The 16,625-nt window shown below is 46.9% G+C and overlaps 1 protein-coding gene across 2 annotated transcripts in view; it reads right to left on the bottom strand.

Annotated features, from left to right (window-relative positions):
* Positions 1–1,144: 1,144 nt before the first annotated feature.
* Positions 1,145–16,625, bottom strand: part of igsf21a (immunoglobin superfamily, member 21a) — a 113,132-nt gene continuing 97,651 nt past the window's right edge. For both annotated transcript variants that reach the window (XM_057031474.1, XM_057031475.1), the window contains exons 6-10: positions 11,827–12,298; positions 8,615–8,700; positions 6,338–6,530; positions 4,563–4,601; positions 1,145–2,334 (exon numbers count right to left, since the gene is read on the bottom strand). In XM_057031474.1, coding sequence (XP_056887454.1) covers positions 2,258–2,334; positions 4,563–4,601; positions 6,338–6,530; positions 8,615–8,700; positions 11,827–12,298 — 867 coding nt within the window. In that variant the 3' untranslated portion in view covers positions 1,145–2,257. The remainder of the gene's footprint in view (positions 2,335–4,562; positions 4,602–6,337; positions 6,531–8,614; positions 8,701–11,826; positions 12,299–16,625) is intronic.

The raw sequence follows: 16,625 nt of genomic DNA, 5'->3' as shown, positions 1-16,625 counted from the left end.
CTATCACATGGCAAATCAAAGATTGCATTCTGCGCCGGCGGCGATGATGCTCTTGAGAAGAGGCAGTGAAGGCGTCGTTTGTCATGAAAAAAGAGCAGATAATCTGAGGAAGAGCAAATAAAGGCACACGGGACATTTTAGTCCCGACATGCGTCTCTGCGACACGGTAGCCGAGTTATTAGTGATCGTAACAGCGTGTAGCGAAGCCTTTTAAAGTTGCATCCTGGGAGACGTGCACGTAGGGTGTGTCCGGTGTCTTAGATGACATGTGTGTTTGCTCGTCTGATAAGCAAGCCTGCACAGCACAAAGAAACTGGATTCTGCAAACAAGGCCGAATGCTGAATAATTCACAGATGGCCACTGAGGTGGCTCCTGATCCTCATCATCGCTCCGGCTCATGTAAGCGACTCCCAATGCTGCTGAAGCCAAACGTTGCCTTGCCTTGAACATTCCGGCACGAACATCCATATTTTCTTCCAAAACCCACTGAAGCAGCTCAGATTTCTCCATCTGCTAAAGAAAGACGAAAAAGAAACACAGTCGCTTCCCTGTGATGTCCCAAATCATCAAGGACAATCGTGACTGAAGGGAAAAGTCCTCGGCAGGTAAATAAGAAAACATCTCCCTGTGGGCAGGTGAAAATGGTCTGTCACGAAAGACGTATTGGAGACGGTTTAACATACGACCAGGTGGACTAGTTGCGTGTAAAGCTTTTACTTTATTAAAAAGAGGTTCCTCACATAACTAGTTTTTTAGTTGCTGCTTTAGCATGTAGCACGAGCCATCAGACTGTTCAACTCCTCACTGGGGGGGAGGAGGGCCACCAGAAGGACTGGAACAACACTGCAATAACATAATACTGGGACATCCATTCATTCAGTTCATTCATTCATTCAGTTCATTCATTCATTCAGTTCATTTATTTATATTTCTATAGTTTTATATTATATTCTATTTTTAATTTATTCTATTCAAAAGGCTTGTGGTGACCTCCACCTGGTGGAGGCCACATTGCCTTTAAGTTGCAAATCTCATGATGGAAACGTTGGATTGATCATCATGAATGAACAGAGCTGTGGCTGTAGCTTAGCAGAGGGATGCTGCGCGTGCCCAACACAGTGGTCCAATAAAGTCAAGGCTTGGAAGGGTTCGTCATCGGTCCATTTTAATACAGGCGAAAGGAAACAAATGCAACAACCCTGTTTACGCGCAGCCTCAGGGGAGCACGTCCCTAAGAAGGTGGCGAGAACGGCGGAAACGTGAGTGACCTACTGTACACAGCAGATCACTTATGGTCACAGGGAAACAACTCGATTACAGGCCAGCGGCGATGAATTGCATTGTGTTGCGTTGAAATAGAGCACGCCAAAAAGGAGAAAAAAATAAAACGATGGTTCACATGCAGCCCCCAAAACAGCTGACATAACTGAAATGTTGATTTTTATCTGCCCTTAAAGGCCTGGATGAGTAACAAAGTGGGCTGAAGCGTCGGACCTCCCTTTGAGGCATGAATGATGCAGAATGAAGCACAAAGAAGAGCGATACGTGTCAGCAATCAGCCCTCGCCATAACCAATAGAGCCTCTTCATTTATTTTCAGTATTTACATAGATGTACACAAAATACACTTAAAAAGTTTTTTCCCCCCCTGCGTTTCTTTTTTTCCCCAGGGGGTTGGGGGGGGGGGCAGTTTTACTGCATTTAAATCATCTTGTACATTCCCAGCCATCAGGAAAAACAGTTCCTGTAAATGTGCATTTGAAAAAGAAGCTGTTTCTTTTGCAGCCACTGTCTTTTTTTACTAGCTGAGTGCTAATCAGGTACATCCCAGGGTTGAACAAACAGGTACGGTTGATAGGGTGACACAGCCCTTAAACAAACTTCACTTTTCACATTTTAGCCAACAACAATAACATTTTGATTCACTTGAAATAAAATCCACTGCCTTTTTTTGGCTCTTTTCCAAATCCACCGCATTAAAGTCCAGACGATGGAACAAGAAAGGAAAGGTGTGACGAGACGGAACTATACAGTTAAAATTGTCACTTTTCGTGTCCGTTTGACGTTTTTCTTGACACCATCTTCTTTTTTTGTTTAGAAAAAGTATGTAGTGCACCATCCTGACCGACTGACGCGAGGAGGCCTACTGATCGTCTAAAAAGGTTCAAAGTGTGTGTAGATATGCAAGAAGGTCAAAGGTACGTATGCGTGTGCCAGAGAGACTTGATGAGCCTGAGCGGCTTCGATGGGGGGGGGTTCATGTCACCAACACCGCCACCGTGAGGACGAGCACCACCCATGGTGGTCCAAGCGTGCGCACGCAGGAGACACCATCTGCAGACCACAGAGAGAGCTGATCAGACACAATCATTTCTGAGGATACCATTCACAATTACGAGAAGGTATTTTATTATCGCGCCTTTTTATTGGTTTTAAAGGTCTGAAAGCCACGCGAGCCGTTGCCGCTCAGCCACAACGTCGTCAAATTAACGTTTTTATGTCAGCAATAACATCTGATGCAAAACAAAAGCACGGGTGTGCTGTACGTAGCCCAGTTACTGTAGCAACAGTGAGAGGAAATGATGTTCATACAGCTGAGTGAGATGTGGAGCCTCACAATAATGACATCAGCGCCACTCAAATGTGACATTAACAAAGACGGGCCCAGGAGGAACTCCCTGGTTTTAGTTTAACATGAACGCTAATGTAATGCTAAAGCTTTAGCAGCTAGCGACGGAGTCTTTGTCCAAAGCTCTGTGAAGGTGAAGGAGCTGCAACACCCCCTGCTGATGGTAGAGCCACACTGCACAGAGTGACTTTCCTTCATAAGTAGCCCCGGAACAGGAATGAGATAACCCTCTCGGTCACTGACGCCGCAATAAAAACAACAACAATAATAATAATGATGTTGACAGTGCAAGTGTGGACAGTTTGAGCAGCAGAAGGTCCACAGATCATGTCCGTCAGTGCCAGAGAGCAAAGCGACGGAAGCTCCAGAGCTCATCCGCCGACCTCCAGCCACACCGTCACACAGTTGCATTTTTAACGCATGCTGCGGGGTCACCCAACATCATACGATGCACCCACTTCGTGTCAATACGAAGCTCGTCCGAGCATAAGATCCTCAGCTGAGGTCCCTTTGCGGTCTGGAATTGTAGATGCGAGACGCCCAGCCATCTGTTTGCCTTCACATTTTGGCTCCCACTTTCGGGTGTTTCGCCAGTCTGGGCTTCAGTTGCAGCAGATTGTTGCACTAACGTGCTTTTACATTTATAACGTTCAGCTCAATTGGGTCTGACCTTAAAATAAGCTAAATATGTCATTTGTTATTAATATTTCTGACTTTCTCCGAGCAGCAGAAAATAATCGTGGAGGGAGAAGTCTCAGAATTCTGATATCTTAATGCTTTGTTTATTTTCACATTTCTTCTCTATTTAGCACTCTGACATCACCAAATAAATATCCTTCATTTCCTGAACTGTGTCCGTTTGCAAGCAGTCAGCGACGCGGATATCCAGCCATGTTTGGGAGTAACCACTTGGGGCCTTGTACACAAAATTCATTGGGCATGCACGGCACGCGCGAGTGTCCCATACTGACCCCATTCTGTCCTTGCTGTGACACACCTGCTCCTCCACTTCATGCAGCATTTGCATATTCAAATTGGCTTCCCGAAGATATGGCTAGCAGGGACAGGAAATGGGGAGGAGATAGGGAAAACCAAGTGTGGGAGAAATGGAAAACAGGAAAAGCGAGAGAAAAAGGCGAAGCCGGAGCATCTCATCTGACTACGGGGCCGTTCGGCTTAAAGACAGGCCCGCTCGCCATCTGCTGGGTAATCTGTTCGCTCTGCATGCCGAGACAAAAGCAGGAGTCAAAGGACAGCACGGCAAACGGTGCACTGCGTGGTCTAAAAGCATTTTCCACTCATTGGAAAACCGTCGTCGCGAGACTCTTGTTCTCATTTTTGCTTTCTGGAGCATCATCTATGCTTCTCTGTGACTTCAATACACACGTCTTAACTGTCCCGTCTCGAGTTCAGTCACGTGACCTGCACTCTTTTGTTGTCAAGCCTGTTTTCTTTCTTACCAACATGTGTGTGTTGGCGTTCACAAGCGCGAACACATCGGTGAAAGCGTGCAGTGGAAACGGGGAACCAAGCGGCCACAGCGGAGATGAAAGAAAGATTGCGAGCGAGTAGATAAAGAGCTGCGCCGGGACCCAAAGAGCCTCGCAGCCTCCACTGACGGTTCCTCATCTTTACATATGATGATCTCAGGAGCTGCGAATGAATCACGGCGACCACGGGACGCTCCGCTGATCCCACCCTCCAAGCCGAGTGACAGGCTCACTTCCTAATCACGACAGGCAAAGATTCATCTTGATGCTACGTCTGCGCGAGTCGCCCGAGCAGCAGCCTGTCGCTGCCCAACGTGCGCTCGTCGGCACTCTGACCGCTGAAACAGCGAAAAACCCGCCGGCATTTCCTCCGCGATGTCATTAGGACGCTGGGTGACGCAAAAGCCTCGGAAAGGAGCGATTAGTGGGGCTGAAATACTTACTGTTGGGATTCTGCGTATTTTTCATCATGTCCGGATTTTCTGTTGGGACAAAGAGAAGAAAGATCAGACGATCACAAATGACAGCGACCCGGAAAGACCCGGCCGGAGAGGGGACGGGATTAGGGAGTGTCCGACGGAGGCGGTGCCTGGCCAATGAGAGTGAAATCCCCAAGTTCCCGAAGCACATATAAAGAGCCCAGTCCCCGATGAGGAGGAGCAGGCCTGCTAATGGAAGTGGGAACACGGAGCGCTGCACCAGCACAACGCAGAGCCTCTCTGGTCGCTGTGAGACTACACAACTCTCCAGTTTGGCTCACGCAGCCCAGGAACGTGAACTCGGGAAGAAATTGCCTTTAACCTTTAATCAGTATTGCCAGTGTCTTCTCTGCACAACACATTCCAACAGTGCGCTTCCTTCGAATCCCTCCCAACTCCTCTGAGGGTTGAGGTAATTACACAGGAGGAAGACCAAAGGCTTGCTGCGCACCTTCCAGCTTGCAGACAGGTAGATGCGGTGCAATGCGAAACTTTTCTCTTTCTTTCTTTCTCCTGTGCCGTGCACGCTCACGTTCACGCCCCTGTTTACCCGCCTCTCAACAGGTCTTCAGCACGCGCGAGCGTCTGCGTGTCACTCGACTGCCTGATGTCCCTGTAATCTCAGAGGGCCTTATCACCGAGGCGCATCATCAAGGAGCGAGTGGTGCTTTACATCAGGAAAGAGTTCCAGGCTGGTCCCCGCTAATATAGAAAGAACACTTCTGCCGAGCGAACGCCTCCTGGTCAGGAGAGACTGTCTTGTCTTAAAGCCAATTGGGGATGCAGCCAAGGTCGCTTAATCATCGTTTCCTTCCTCTAAGTGTGAGTGAAAACTATCTACAAAGAGCAGGTAGGCAGATGGGCCATAGCAGACACATAGCCAATAACACTGTCGGGTGCATCAGGGTGTTAAATAGACATTAGCGCTCGTCAGAGTAAAAAGCCTCCCAAGGAAAAACCCCTCATGAATGATAAATCCACCTTAATGGGAGTTCTTTTAAGGCCCGTATGGTAGTTTGAACATTTGTAGCATGTCTTAATACCTGTTAGGACCACTTAAGGTGAAGGGAAATAGCATCGTATTGCTAATGCTGTTCAGCTCCTGTTTGTGTGTTACAAGTTGTCCTTCTTCCTACTATCTGCTTCGACAGCTCCAAAGTGCCAATGTCAAACCCCCTGACATCATGCCATTGCTCTTTGAGAGCCCACTAATGTCTTGTGGGTCTTCAAACACACATCTCTGGTACACAAATAGTCCATAATTGCTCTACTGAAGCATGTCAGAGCGATTAGAGAGACGGGTCAAATTCTCAGCAGAGCCATCAGGCCCCGTTAGAGTTGTCATTCTCTCTCAGAATCATCGCTTCAGAGGCATCATCTCACCACACAGGAGAATCTTTTGTGAATTCAGTCCAGGACTAATGCCAGACGCTCATCCTAGCTGATTTGTTGCACGGCAGCGTTGTAGCGGTCACCGATGAGCCTCCAGGGCAGCTTCCAGGAAGGAGGGGCTCCACTTGGTCCCGGAGGATAACGGGCCGGTGGGAGCCAGGAGAGTGCCACGGTGATCCCGTCATTGTGATGCTTTTGCATCTTAATTCACCTTTTCGGGATCGATCTGACTCAGAAAGGCTGAGAGCATCAACGAAGAGTCCAGTTAAGCTCTTCTTCTGATATCTATTCAATGGTAACCAGTTGAAACCGGGGCCAGGGCGAGTGGTGCGCCTGTGCATACATACCAAACACGATGAGGCGAGTGTGCGTGTCCGTGGAGCCCAGAGGGTTCTGGGCCGTGCAGCGATACATGGAGCCGTTGAGCTCAGCAGGCACCCTCTCCAGGATCAGCTCCTTGCCCTCCCGCTCCGTGCTGCCATCCAGCAAGCGCCCCCCCACTCGTGTCCAGGTGAACAGGGGCTCTGGAAACACCTCATTCTAGCAACACCAAATCCAGGTGAGACAGAGGAGAGAGACGAAGAAGAGAAAGCAGATAAAGGAGGTGTGGGGGGGTGTTCTGCCACTCAGCTGAACCCCCCCCCCCACACACACACACACAGCTGAAAATGGAAACGTAAAGAAACAACCGATTTAGCTGTGAAACAATGAAAACTTGACCGTTGGTTTACAGTCATCCAGGCAATGAAAAAGCCCTGATTGAATTGAAATAAAAGGATATATGACATCAAAGAAATGGAAACATAACGTTTCAAAAATATTCTATTACTGGGATGAAGTAGGTTCAGGGAAGATCAAGCCCTCTTTTCTTTAAATCCAAAGTTATTATGGGTTCAATAAATGCATCATCTCTCTTTTTACACCAATACCATTTTTATCCTCTTAAACAGCCCTTAAACGGCGCTCCGTCAGAGCTGATGGCTCTCAGAGGCCACTCGAGGTAGATTTGCTTCCACTGACTTGACTAAAATGAATCAAACTGAACTGAACTGTCAGGGACTCCGTGTCAAGCACAGACGTAAGACAAAGAAAAGGACCCACAAAACCCTCCACGTGAAGGACACTTGATGGCAAAACACATAAATGATGGGAAAAGGATTTGCTGGAGTGAGCTGGAGTAACTTTAACTTTACTTTCCAAACGCCATGTGTCACTGATGGGAACGACGGAAATGCAACTAGCACGACGGCCCTGCCGTCACCTGTCGCCCACTTTCCTTGGATGTGAGACCACATGAAGGACGGTGTGCACCTGCGTCTCATCATCTCCTCCTTGGTCTCTCAAAGCCCCATGTTTGACTGGGTCATTGCACGTTTGTGTTGTTCCAGTAACACCAGCGTTGTTTACCTGCCTGAGCTAAAGTCTGATTCCAAGTTTGACCACCTGAACCTTTGACTCCTGTCATCTGACCTCCTGAGTACTCAGCAGTTTGGGCCTTTTTAACACCCCCTCCCCCCCAAAAAAAGCTGTTGCTAATTCATTGAACCATCTAAATGTCTGACATTTCTAATGGTTTGTCATGTTTAGGATCCGCTTATATCACGCTTTTAAAGGCATCGGTTTATTTTTGACATAATACAGCTCAACATGAATTAAAATTGGAATTTCCAACAGTGACAAGCATTTTTTCTGTGTTGCTACATTCACACTTGGAGATTTGGTTAGTAGCTACGAACAGATCTGAGCCGCTAAAATGTCGAGGAATGCCAGATTCACGTGAATTTACGTCTACGGACAGTTGACACACCGACTGGCTCTGCTCACGTTTCAGTGTTTAAGCTAATGCTCGCGCTGTGTAGCCTGCATTCACTGGACATGATACCAAATAACTATGCCAGGTAACACTACATGCTAACAGATATTCTGAGGGAAACAACAAACACTACGTCAACGTCAGTGCGGCGGGCAAATCCGAGCCAGGTGTTAGCGTAGCCAACTGTCAGGCAGACAAGAAGAAGGCTAAAAAAGCTATTAATACGAGGCGACCACGTCTGAGGCCACGCGCTGGAAGCGTGCGTAGAGAGGCTGACAAATGCATCAGAGACGGCAAATTTACTCATAATTGAGCAGTCACAAGGCCCTCGTGTCGCAGCGGCGTCGGGCACAGAATATCGAGTCAGAAATCCCTGAAGGCTCAGGAGTGGTACGGTCCGTTAAAGGGCGGTTTGGGAAATACCACATAAACAAGCTACTCTAATTTTAATAATGGCTCAAATATGTCTTCCCCCCAACCTGTTATTTTTGCCCCTTTCGGGGGAGGGTCCAGCCCCCCCAACCCCCCTCTTCTCCTTTGTTTTCACCCATCCCGCGGTGCCTTTTCTTCAACAAGCTGATTCCAGCTTCAGCTCCTCGGCATCGCCCACGTCTGAGCTTTCCTACCCTGCTCACTTAATAGCTCCAAACCTTCACGTTCTCACAGACCCGAGGAAGAAAAGCAAGAGCTAATTGCCTCGGGTTGCCTCCAAATTGATGCATCAAAGTGGCAAACTTGTCCTGTGCTTCTACCTCCCACAAGACGCATCGATTTGTTGACGGTTGAGACTTTAAACTGCTGGTAATCTCACCTGAAAGCCTTGCACAACGATACGAACCGTGTCGCCCACCTTCGCCCTCGTGGGGGTCATCAGCAGCTTAGGACCCTTTGGAGCCGCTAAAACAAGGACATAGAAAGCAAAGCAAGGTCACTGTGGTGAGCGTGGAGAGAAAATCCTGTTGGATACCTACTTTGTCACACAGGATAGAGGCAAACACAATTTCCTTTCAATTAAGGTCACAGGGCAAGAAAAAGGCCCTCGCAGGTTCCTTGAATCAAAGGACTGTGCCAGATGTATCCCCCATGGAAATAAAAGCAACTAAATTGGGTAGACGCTCATTACTGTGGAGAATTGGAGACCACGGGGTGGAAAGTGAAGCCAGGGAGAAAACTCCACATGGCTTTCCTTTAGTTTCACTCACAGTGGGAGCTGGAGACGGAAGCAGATCTTTAGATTGGGGGGGTTAATTACTCTTTTGTTAACGTGGCGCGCAGATAAAATTAATAATTTACAGGATGATAAGTGCTTTGATTACAGCTTAAGTGCTATGAGTAGCACATAATGCATGAATAAGCTGTTTCTGCATGAGTTGAGACCATTAATAATTTGCTTTAAGATGCCTGCTTCATACGCCGCGCACATCCATAGCTTAAACAAACGGCATCATCAAACACACACACAGTTCAGGTGTCCCTCTCCTTCCTATCCTTCCCACAGGTTCTTCAGTTCATTAGAGTTGGAATAGAAATCACAAAAAAAAGAGGATGAATAAAAAAAAAAAAAGCTTGGCGTGCAGCCAGCTGCCCGTTTTGGCTAATGAAGCACGGCCGTTTCGGTTTCCGGCGCTGGGAGAGGCGTCGTTTCGTGCAAACACGGGTTTTGACAAAAAGACTGAAAAAAAACTGAAATTCCACCCAGGTCGCTCGAGTGCTCCCAACACCGGCGAGGCGAGAAGGGGGCTGATTTTTTGGGATTCGCTCCAGCAGCGACAGTTGGCGTCCTACGTCACCAACTTTGATTCAGGCAGCAGCGCGAACAGCAAGATGAAACAAGCGCCCTGCCTCAGATGTCTACCCGAGAGCTTTCAAAACAACATTCACTTCAAGACGGGCCAGAGTCCGACAAAGAAACAGTGCACAGGCTGGCGGTCTACGACCATGTGACTGCCATCCACCTTCAAGGGCGGGAAACAGAGACAGGCTGCGAGGACACGAACAACAGGCTGGAGACGCCAAACTAATCTAGCTGTGCATGGGCAAACACACACACACACACACACACACACACACACACACACACACACACACACACAACACACACACACACAAACACACACACACACACACCTCTGAATCTACACACAGTATTATTGAGGATTTAGGAAAAACACGCACATATTGATTTACATACAAATAACCTTACACATCACTGCAATCCTCTCTAAATACATGAAGAGACATCTGAATGGGTGGGGGGGAGTTCTCCTCAGCACACACACACACACAACACACACACACACACACACACGCATACACACACACACACACACACACACCTCTGAATCTATTGGCAGAGGAAGATAACTAAAGTGAAGTACAGCTGCGGTGTGTTCTGGAGGAGAGAGGAGGAATAACTTGGTTTAATAACCTCGTGCACACGTGGCAGACGTGGGTCCGTGCACCCACATTCACATGGGGCGCACGGACTCACCAGGTTCATGAATATGCATTAACGGCGGGGCAACAATGGCAGATTGTAAACCTGGCGTTCCATCTCACGTGGCAATATTAAATCGGGGAACGATTTATCACACGTGGGCACCAGAAAAAACCTTTTCATTTCCTGTCCAAACACGTGCACGTGCGTGCATATACAGCGAGACCATCCCTCAGCGCAATTACACACTTAGTAGCTGAAGTTTTACCATGAAAAGGAAATATGCTAATTAGCAGAAGCCTATGAGCAATTTTGGACCATCACATTCAATAAGAAATAATGAAGAAGACCAATTAGCTTTCTTACTATTATAATAAAGCCTTTAACATCAAAACCTGCATCTTTTGCTGCACAGTTGTGTTGTCGACATACCCAGCAGGTACGCGAGTGCTTTGAATTTCAAGTATGCTCCAATTAGCACCAAAAAAAGAGCCCATTTCCTGTTCCCACTCCATCGGGTTTACATAAAGAACAAAGGGAAGCGCTATTAATTAAAAACAAAATAAAAAGACTGGACAAAATATTAGTCTTTGACATTTATGAGGAATGTCACGTGGCTCCTTCCCCCAAAGTGTCCAGACGCCTCCGCCCATATTATAGGCTGCGTTCCCAGTCAGAAACACACTGTTGCTTCAGAATTCCTCGTTTCATTATTCATGGAAGGAGGATGAAGTGCTGGTGGAACTGTGGGCTGGTTTCTGCTCTATGATAATAGTCTTCTGAGACTCGGCTGCAGTTTGGTCCACAGGCAACAACACGTTACAGGTGGACGCACGCAAAGGAACATCCCCGTAACCGTTCTGCCCCCGCAAACAGCCCAGACTGTTGTTCAGTCCACATATATGTTGGCTTTTTTTGCAAGAATAACGCGATGTTAGCGATGTTTTAGATCCATTACAGCGGGTTTAATGCGGTGGATCAAACGCGACTTCAGCTGCACACCAGCACAATGAGGCACTTTTAATTAGTTGACAGGTGCCGATGACAGATAAAATAATGAGAAGAATATTGCACTAAACCGATGCCAATAACCCCATCAGAGCGCCACCCAGCCGGCACCCATTGCTGCCATCTCATGGAAGATAATGTCTCTGTTCGCCGTGTAGGTAGCGCATGGCTGCTTTCCAGGAGGACAGTGCCAACGAGGTTCCTTTGAAATGTTAATTGGATGCACTGCAAGTCATTTTGGTTTTTGGAATAAGCTAAGAAAGTGTGCGATTTGGCTCCGCCACTCTCTCCCTCCCATCCAAATGCGACGTGGCCCTAATATCGCCTCAGGATTAGGAGATCTCTCCTGTCCGGTGGCTTCAGGTGCACATGAAGAGCAGGAACCACCGTGGAACCGTCTTTATCGAACGTTACAACACGGAGGACGTCTAAGTTTGACTCGTCTAATTCAGCTTGACTCGTCAGCGACAGACAGCTCGATGAATCGGCCCGTCAGTGGAGAGTTTTGGACCCAGATTAGAAAAAGGATGGTGAGGAATGAGAGCAGAGGTCAGAACCAATGAATCGGGAATCCTCACCTAGAGTCACCTCTGTTTGCATGGGCATGGACAACGCTGGGTGCTTGACTTCGCAGCTGAAAAGGGCGTCGTTGTCCAGCTGGGGGTTGAGGGTCCACGTGAGTCGGGCCTGCACCACCACGGACCCGTCGCTCTGGGGGAGGTGAGTGTAGCTGAAGTAGTAGAGGGGGTCGGTGCTGTGCACCCAGCGGGGGAACTCCCGACTCACGACGGTCTCTGGGATGACCTCCGTCGCCGGGCTGGGTTCGTGGGCCTGCTGGCCCTGAGCGTGGACGCGCCGGGGGCTGTCGGTGTAGAGTCGAGCCGAGCGTCCGTCGGGGTCCAGGAGGGAGAGAGAACGCTGCAGTTTGGTTTCGTCGTGGTCCCGGCTGACGAGAGGTCTCGCTCTTCGGAATCCCGCTGAACCGGCCGCCTGGTCGTTGGTCGTGTAGGAGATCACTTCTATCAGCTCGCCGTCACGCTTAAAATACACCTTAAAATACACCAAAGAGATGTGAATTACAGAGAGGCCACAGCAAAGGCAGAATTCCTCCAGTCAGTAAACGCAACAGACGCTTGGCTTACACACACGTGACTGCTGCCGGTTGGGAATTCCAGGTTCAATACAAGCAGCAGAACTCCGGAGGGGTAACGCTGCTCTAAATGTTCTCTCAGCTGACACCTTTGGTGTTGGTGTTTATGTTTTTGGGAGGAAAATCTCAACCTGTGAGGGTCAACCTGCGGATTCCTTTAACGAAGGTTGTCGTGACCTCAGTCAACTCAACGTTCAGGAGTTGATTGGTTGCAGCGAAAATGTCCAACCGATTATTATAAATCTTGACTACATCACTTTGGCTTTTTTGGTTTTTCGTAAATTAAAGGAAACTTGTTATTTTGAGGTGTTTGACAGCTGTGAGACATCTGCTAATCTCTAGGTAGCATCATGACTTTTAACAGAACTGGAATAATTCAGTGTCTCATTTTCTTTTTGGTACGAACAGTAAAGCTATCGGTGATAAAGTATCGGAGGGAGGGAAAACTCTAACTTTAGCATTAGCTTCTGTTTGCAGGCTAAACGACTGCTGAAACGTAGCCATATGCTCCTCTTGGTTGGTGACGGAACGCAAAGACGGCTTTTTCTCTCCATATTAATGCGCCTCATTCATTATCCCAGCAGGTGGAAGGTGAGCTACATGAATTCGAGGGTTTTTGCACGTTCCCGGACGTAGCTAGTCGTACAAAAATGCACAAATGTCTGCACAATAGCAGCACCGTTGGCAACAGATGAGAGCCTGGTGAAAGTAACCCTTGACATTTTTCTTTTCTTCCAGAGAATTCAATGTTTTACCTATTTGGATGCTCCCCACTGCCATGTGAAAACCGCCTTCCTCAGATCCAGCTCAGACTACGGGAGGAATAATAGATGGCTACAGGAATAGAGGTAAACATCTTGACTCACTTCACACCTCTGCTGCATCTTCATTTCCCTTTTTTATTGTGACGGTAGAATTAATAAATTTAGCGGACTTATGAAGAGCAGGAGATGTTTACTGGCATTAATCTTTTTCCTGTTAGCATCTGTTAGCATCGTAGATCCTCTGAACTGTCAACAAAGGTCGATTTTCTTGCTGACGATGGCAAAACTCACCTTTGATTACAACAGTAATGTATCATCATATGACGTCTTTCTGCAGCTCCCCTCAAATGTAACAGAATGATCAATAATTCGTAATATGGTTGACAGTTTATTGAGAATTACATCCTACTGTATAATTGGTTTTTCTATAGAAGGCTGTAGAAAGCAACAGGATTTTTGGTCAAACTTCTCCAACCAGTTCAGCCTCATCACTGTAATTATGTTAATACAAAGACTCTTTCAACTCAGTCAAATATCTATTGAATCCATCCCTCAGCACAACCTTTTTTTGCCTAAAAGCTACATTAGTTTTGCACATTTTATGAGAAATTCAAACCGGCAAAGGTGGTAATTAGTATTTACAGGTGCAGGGTCTTCTGGATACATTAGCTGATCTTCATTAGCAGTGTTACTGCAGGGAACCAAATAATCATCTGTAAAAATCCTCCATAAACCTCATAGTTATATATAGACTAAGTAAGAAATCAGTCACAAAAGAGCTTGAGTTCTGTCTGAAGTATCGTTTTGAAAAGTGGACATTTAAATGAGAGCACTTGGACTCTGCAGGACAGCACTCTGCAAAGTTAAAATGAAAAGGAATTAATGCCAGTCTTCTTTTGTCAGGTCTGCTGTGAAAAGAAAACGGTGAACGAACCTGCGTATGCGCCTCCTCCACAGCACCTTAAACCCATGTGCACTTTTATGTTATTAAAAGTTATCTTTTATGTTATTAAAATTATCATGAAGGTTTCAAAAAAGGGAGGAAGGCAGAAGAAAAAGAAACATTGCCAAGACTTTTTCAGCTTGGAGTCTCATTATTAACTCTTATTATCTCGCTTCTTTTCAATCAGGGCCTGCTTGTGCTCCGAGGGTGCTTAAATGTGTAGTACTGGGAAGCTGTTACTCATGTGTGGGGAGCATTGCTCTGCAGAATCACATGATGATAGATCTTAAAGCCGAATTCTACAAGTGCCGTCCCTTCCAATCAGCTGCAGTAGACGTCAAAGCGGAGGAGATGAAGCCGGACGCGCCGGAGGACACGGACAAAATAATGATTTCGCAAACAAGCATAAATGTTACTGTGTCTGGAAATAGCCGGAAGTGGCCGTGCGAGAGGAAACAAATGAAGAAGAGCATTTTTGATGGGTCTCCTGGGTTTCATTAGACAGTCGGGCCCAGCAGCGCTTGGGACCACTTGAAGGAGGAGCTGTTCTTTTGGAAACGCTCAGAAAACGCTGCCTCCGCAACACTGACCTTGCGATGTGCACCGAGACCAAGCCAAACCCTTGGAATAGCTTCCCTTTTATTCAATGATTACTATTAAACGATTCATTTCTATTAGAGATGCGTGTCAAATAACAGCTTGGACTCATCGACTACTCATCCTTTGCATCCGAATCCACAAAACACACGTGTCCGATGGGCGCTGCTGTAAAACGGGCCGCGCACTCCGCGGCCCCAACGGCCTTGACGGCGTTCCTGAATATCTTGCCAAAATGTGGCCACGTTAGATGCTGCCTGGATTTCAAATGTTTCATTTGTCAATCTTACATCCAAAAAGTTTAGTTGCGTTTCCTCAGGGAACCCACTTTTTTAATCATTATTTTAAGAGATGCCAGAGGGCTGAGAACACATCAAATAGAGAAGAGATTTTATTTTTAAAGCAAAGAGCTTCTTTTAGTAATCCAACAAAAAGAAAGCAACGATACCTGGAAACAGTAGTCTTGGTTTCTCAATGACGGCGGCTATTTTCTATAAGTTGGGGAACTATTGAGACCCAGCTTGTAATGACATTACAGTGAAAATTGGGTTGACGACAGCTCTTTTCCCAATCTGCCCCGGGGCAGCAGTGCAAGCGCAGACTAAATGAGTTTCATCAAAAAGCAAAGGAAGCTGTTTGAAGTTGCAGCCACATAACTGGGCCAAAGCAACAACATTCAAGCACTTACAAGCCGGTAATGAGGGTTTTCTCACGCACCGTGACTGTGGACTTCTGCATTAATGCGACAAATAGTCGCAGTTTAAATGGGACGTTTTGTGCTCATGCTTGAATGCCCAATAAAAATTAAAATATAGGAAGATTTGTAACGGCCTTTTCCCCATTGTAATTAATGGTAGATCTAGTATTGCCTTGCCGGCTATGTGGCGTCTTAAATTATTCGTTTGTCTCACTTCAAACTGTTTGCTGCACAGAACATTCATTAATTTCCAAATCAGCCACTTTGGAAATTATTTTATGCTGCTTCCAGCAGGATCGGTGAACTTCAAGTCCATTTGTTGTCATGCTGACATTTCTGCCCTTTTCTGGGCGTGAACATTTCTGTTGCTTTCTGGCCCATCAAACAACACAAGTGTTCACGCTCAGAGATTATGATGATCAGATGACAGCTTCACATTTCCTAAATAATTTTGCACTCTTGCCAAGCGGTGAACAGGTCCAGCCACGCTCACTGGAATGACCTAGCGTTTCCTGCGAAATCCCAGCCGGGGGGAACAACCTCAGCCATCACATCGGTGACCAGCAGGCACCCGAGAGATGGAAATCATTGTCACCCTGCACTCCCCTCTCGCTGGGCTCATAATTGCTGGGAGAGGGTGCACTTGAGGTCTCCAGGACATTAACATATATCACAGATGATGAATAATGACCAAGTGGGAAGAAGGTGAGCAGCCACTTTAAAAGTGTGTCTGTGAGCTAACGTAATATCAATCAGCAAAGCGTCCGCCTTGGAGGCTTTAAAGACGTCGCCATTTCCAAAAGGGAAAATGTTTTAAACCCTGGAATCCATCTGCACGCGACACGCACATTACATCACGTTGTATTTGTATGTACATCCTGCATGAGTGCATGTAATGTCATCATCATCATCATCATCATTGTCATCGTGTCACTGGCAAGACAAATTACATCGAGCGTGATCATCAATAACGCTAATGTGTCCACTCCCAAAATCTGATCTAGCTATTTTTTTTTAACGACCACACGGCGTGACTGAATTAGCGCTAAAAATCAATCACACGTCAGCGGCTAATGGATGTAACGGTGTCACACAGTAACACAATCGGCGTGGGTGTGCGCACGCACGTGTGGCCTTCTCAGCGCATTCATCACCCCGACATATTCTTGCAAATTATGCTGGATGTCTGCAGCATGCGCCGTGATCAAGGACGTCAGCGCTGTCAC

The sequence above is a fragment of the Takifugu flavidus genome, chromosome 4 (assembly GCF_003711565.1).
Source record: "Takifugu flavidus isolate HTHZ2018 chromosome 4, ASM371156v2, whole genome shotgun sequence".
Taxonomy (NCBI): domain Eukaryota; kingdom Metazoa; phylum Chordata; class Actinopteri; order Tetraodontiformes; family Tetraodontidae; genus Takifugu; species Takifugu flavidus.
Note: the sequence above shows the minus strand (reverse complement) of the source record. Positions and strands in the feature narration are given on the sequence as shown.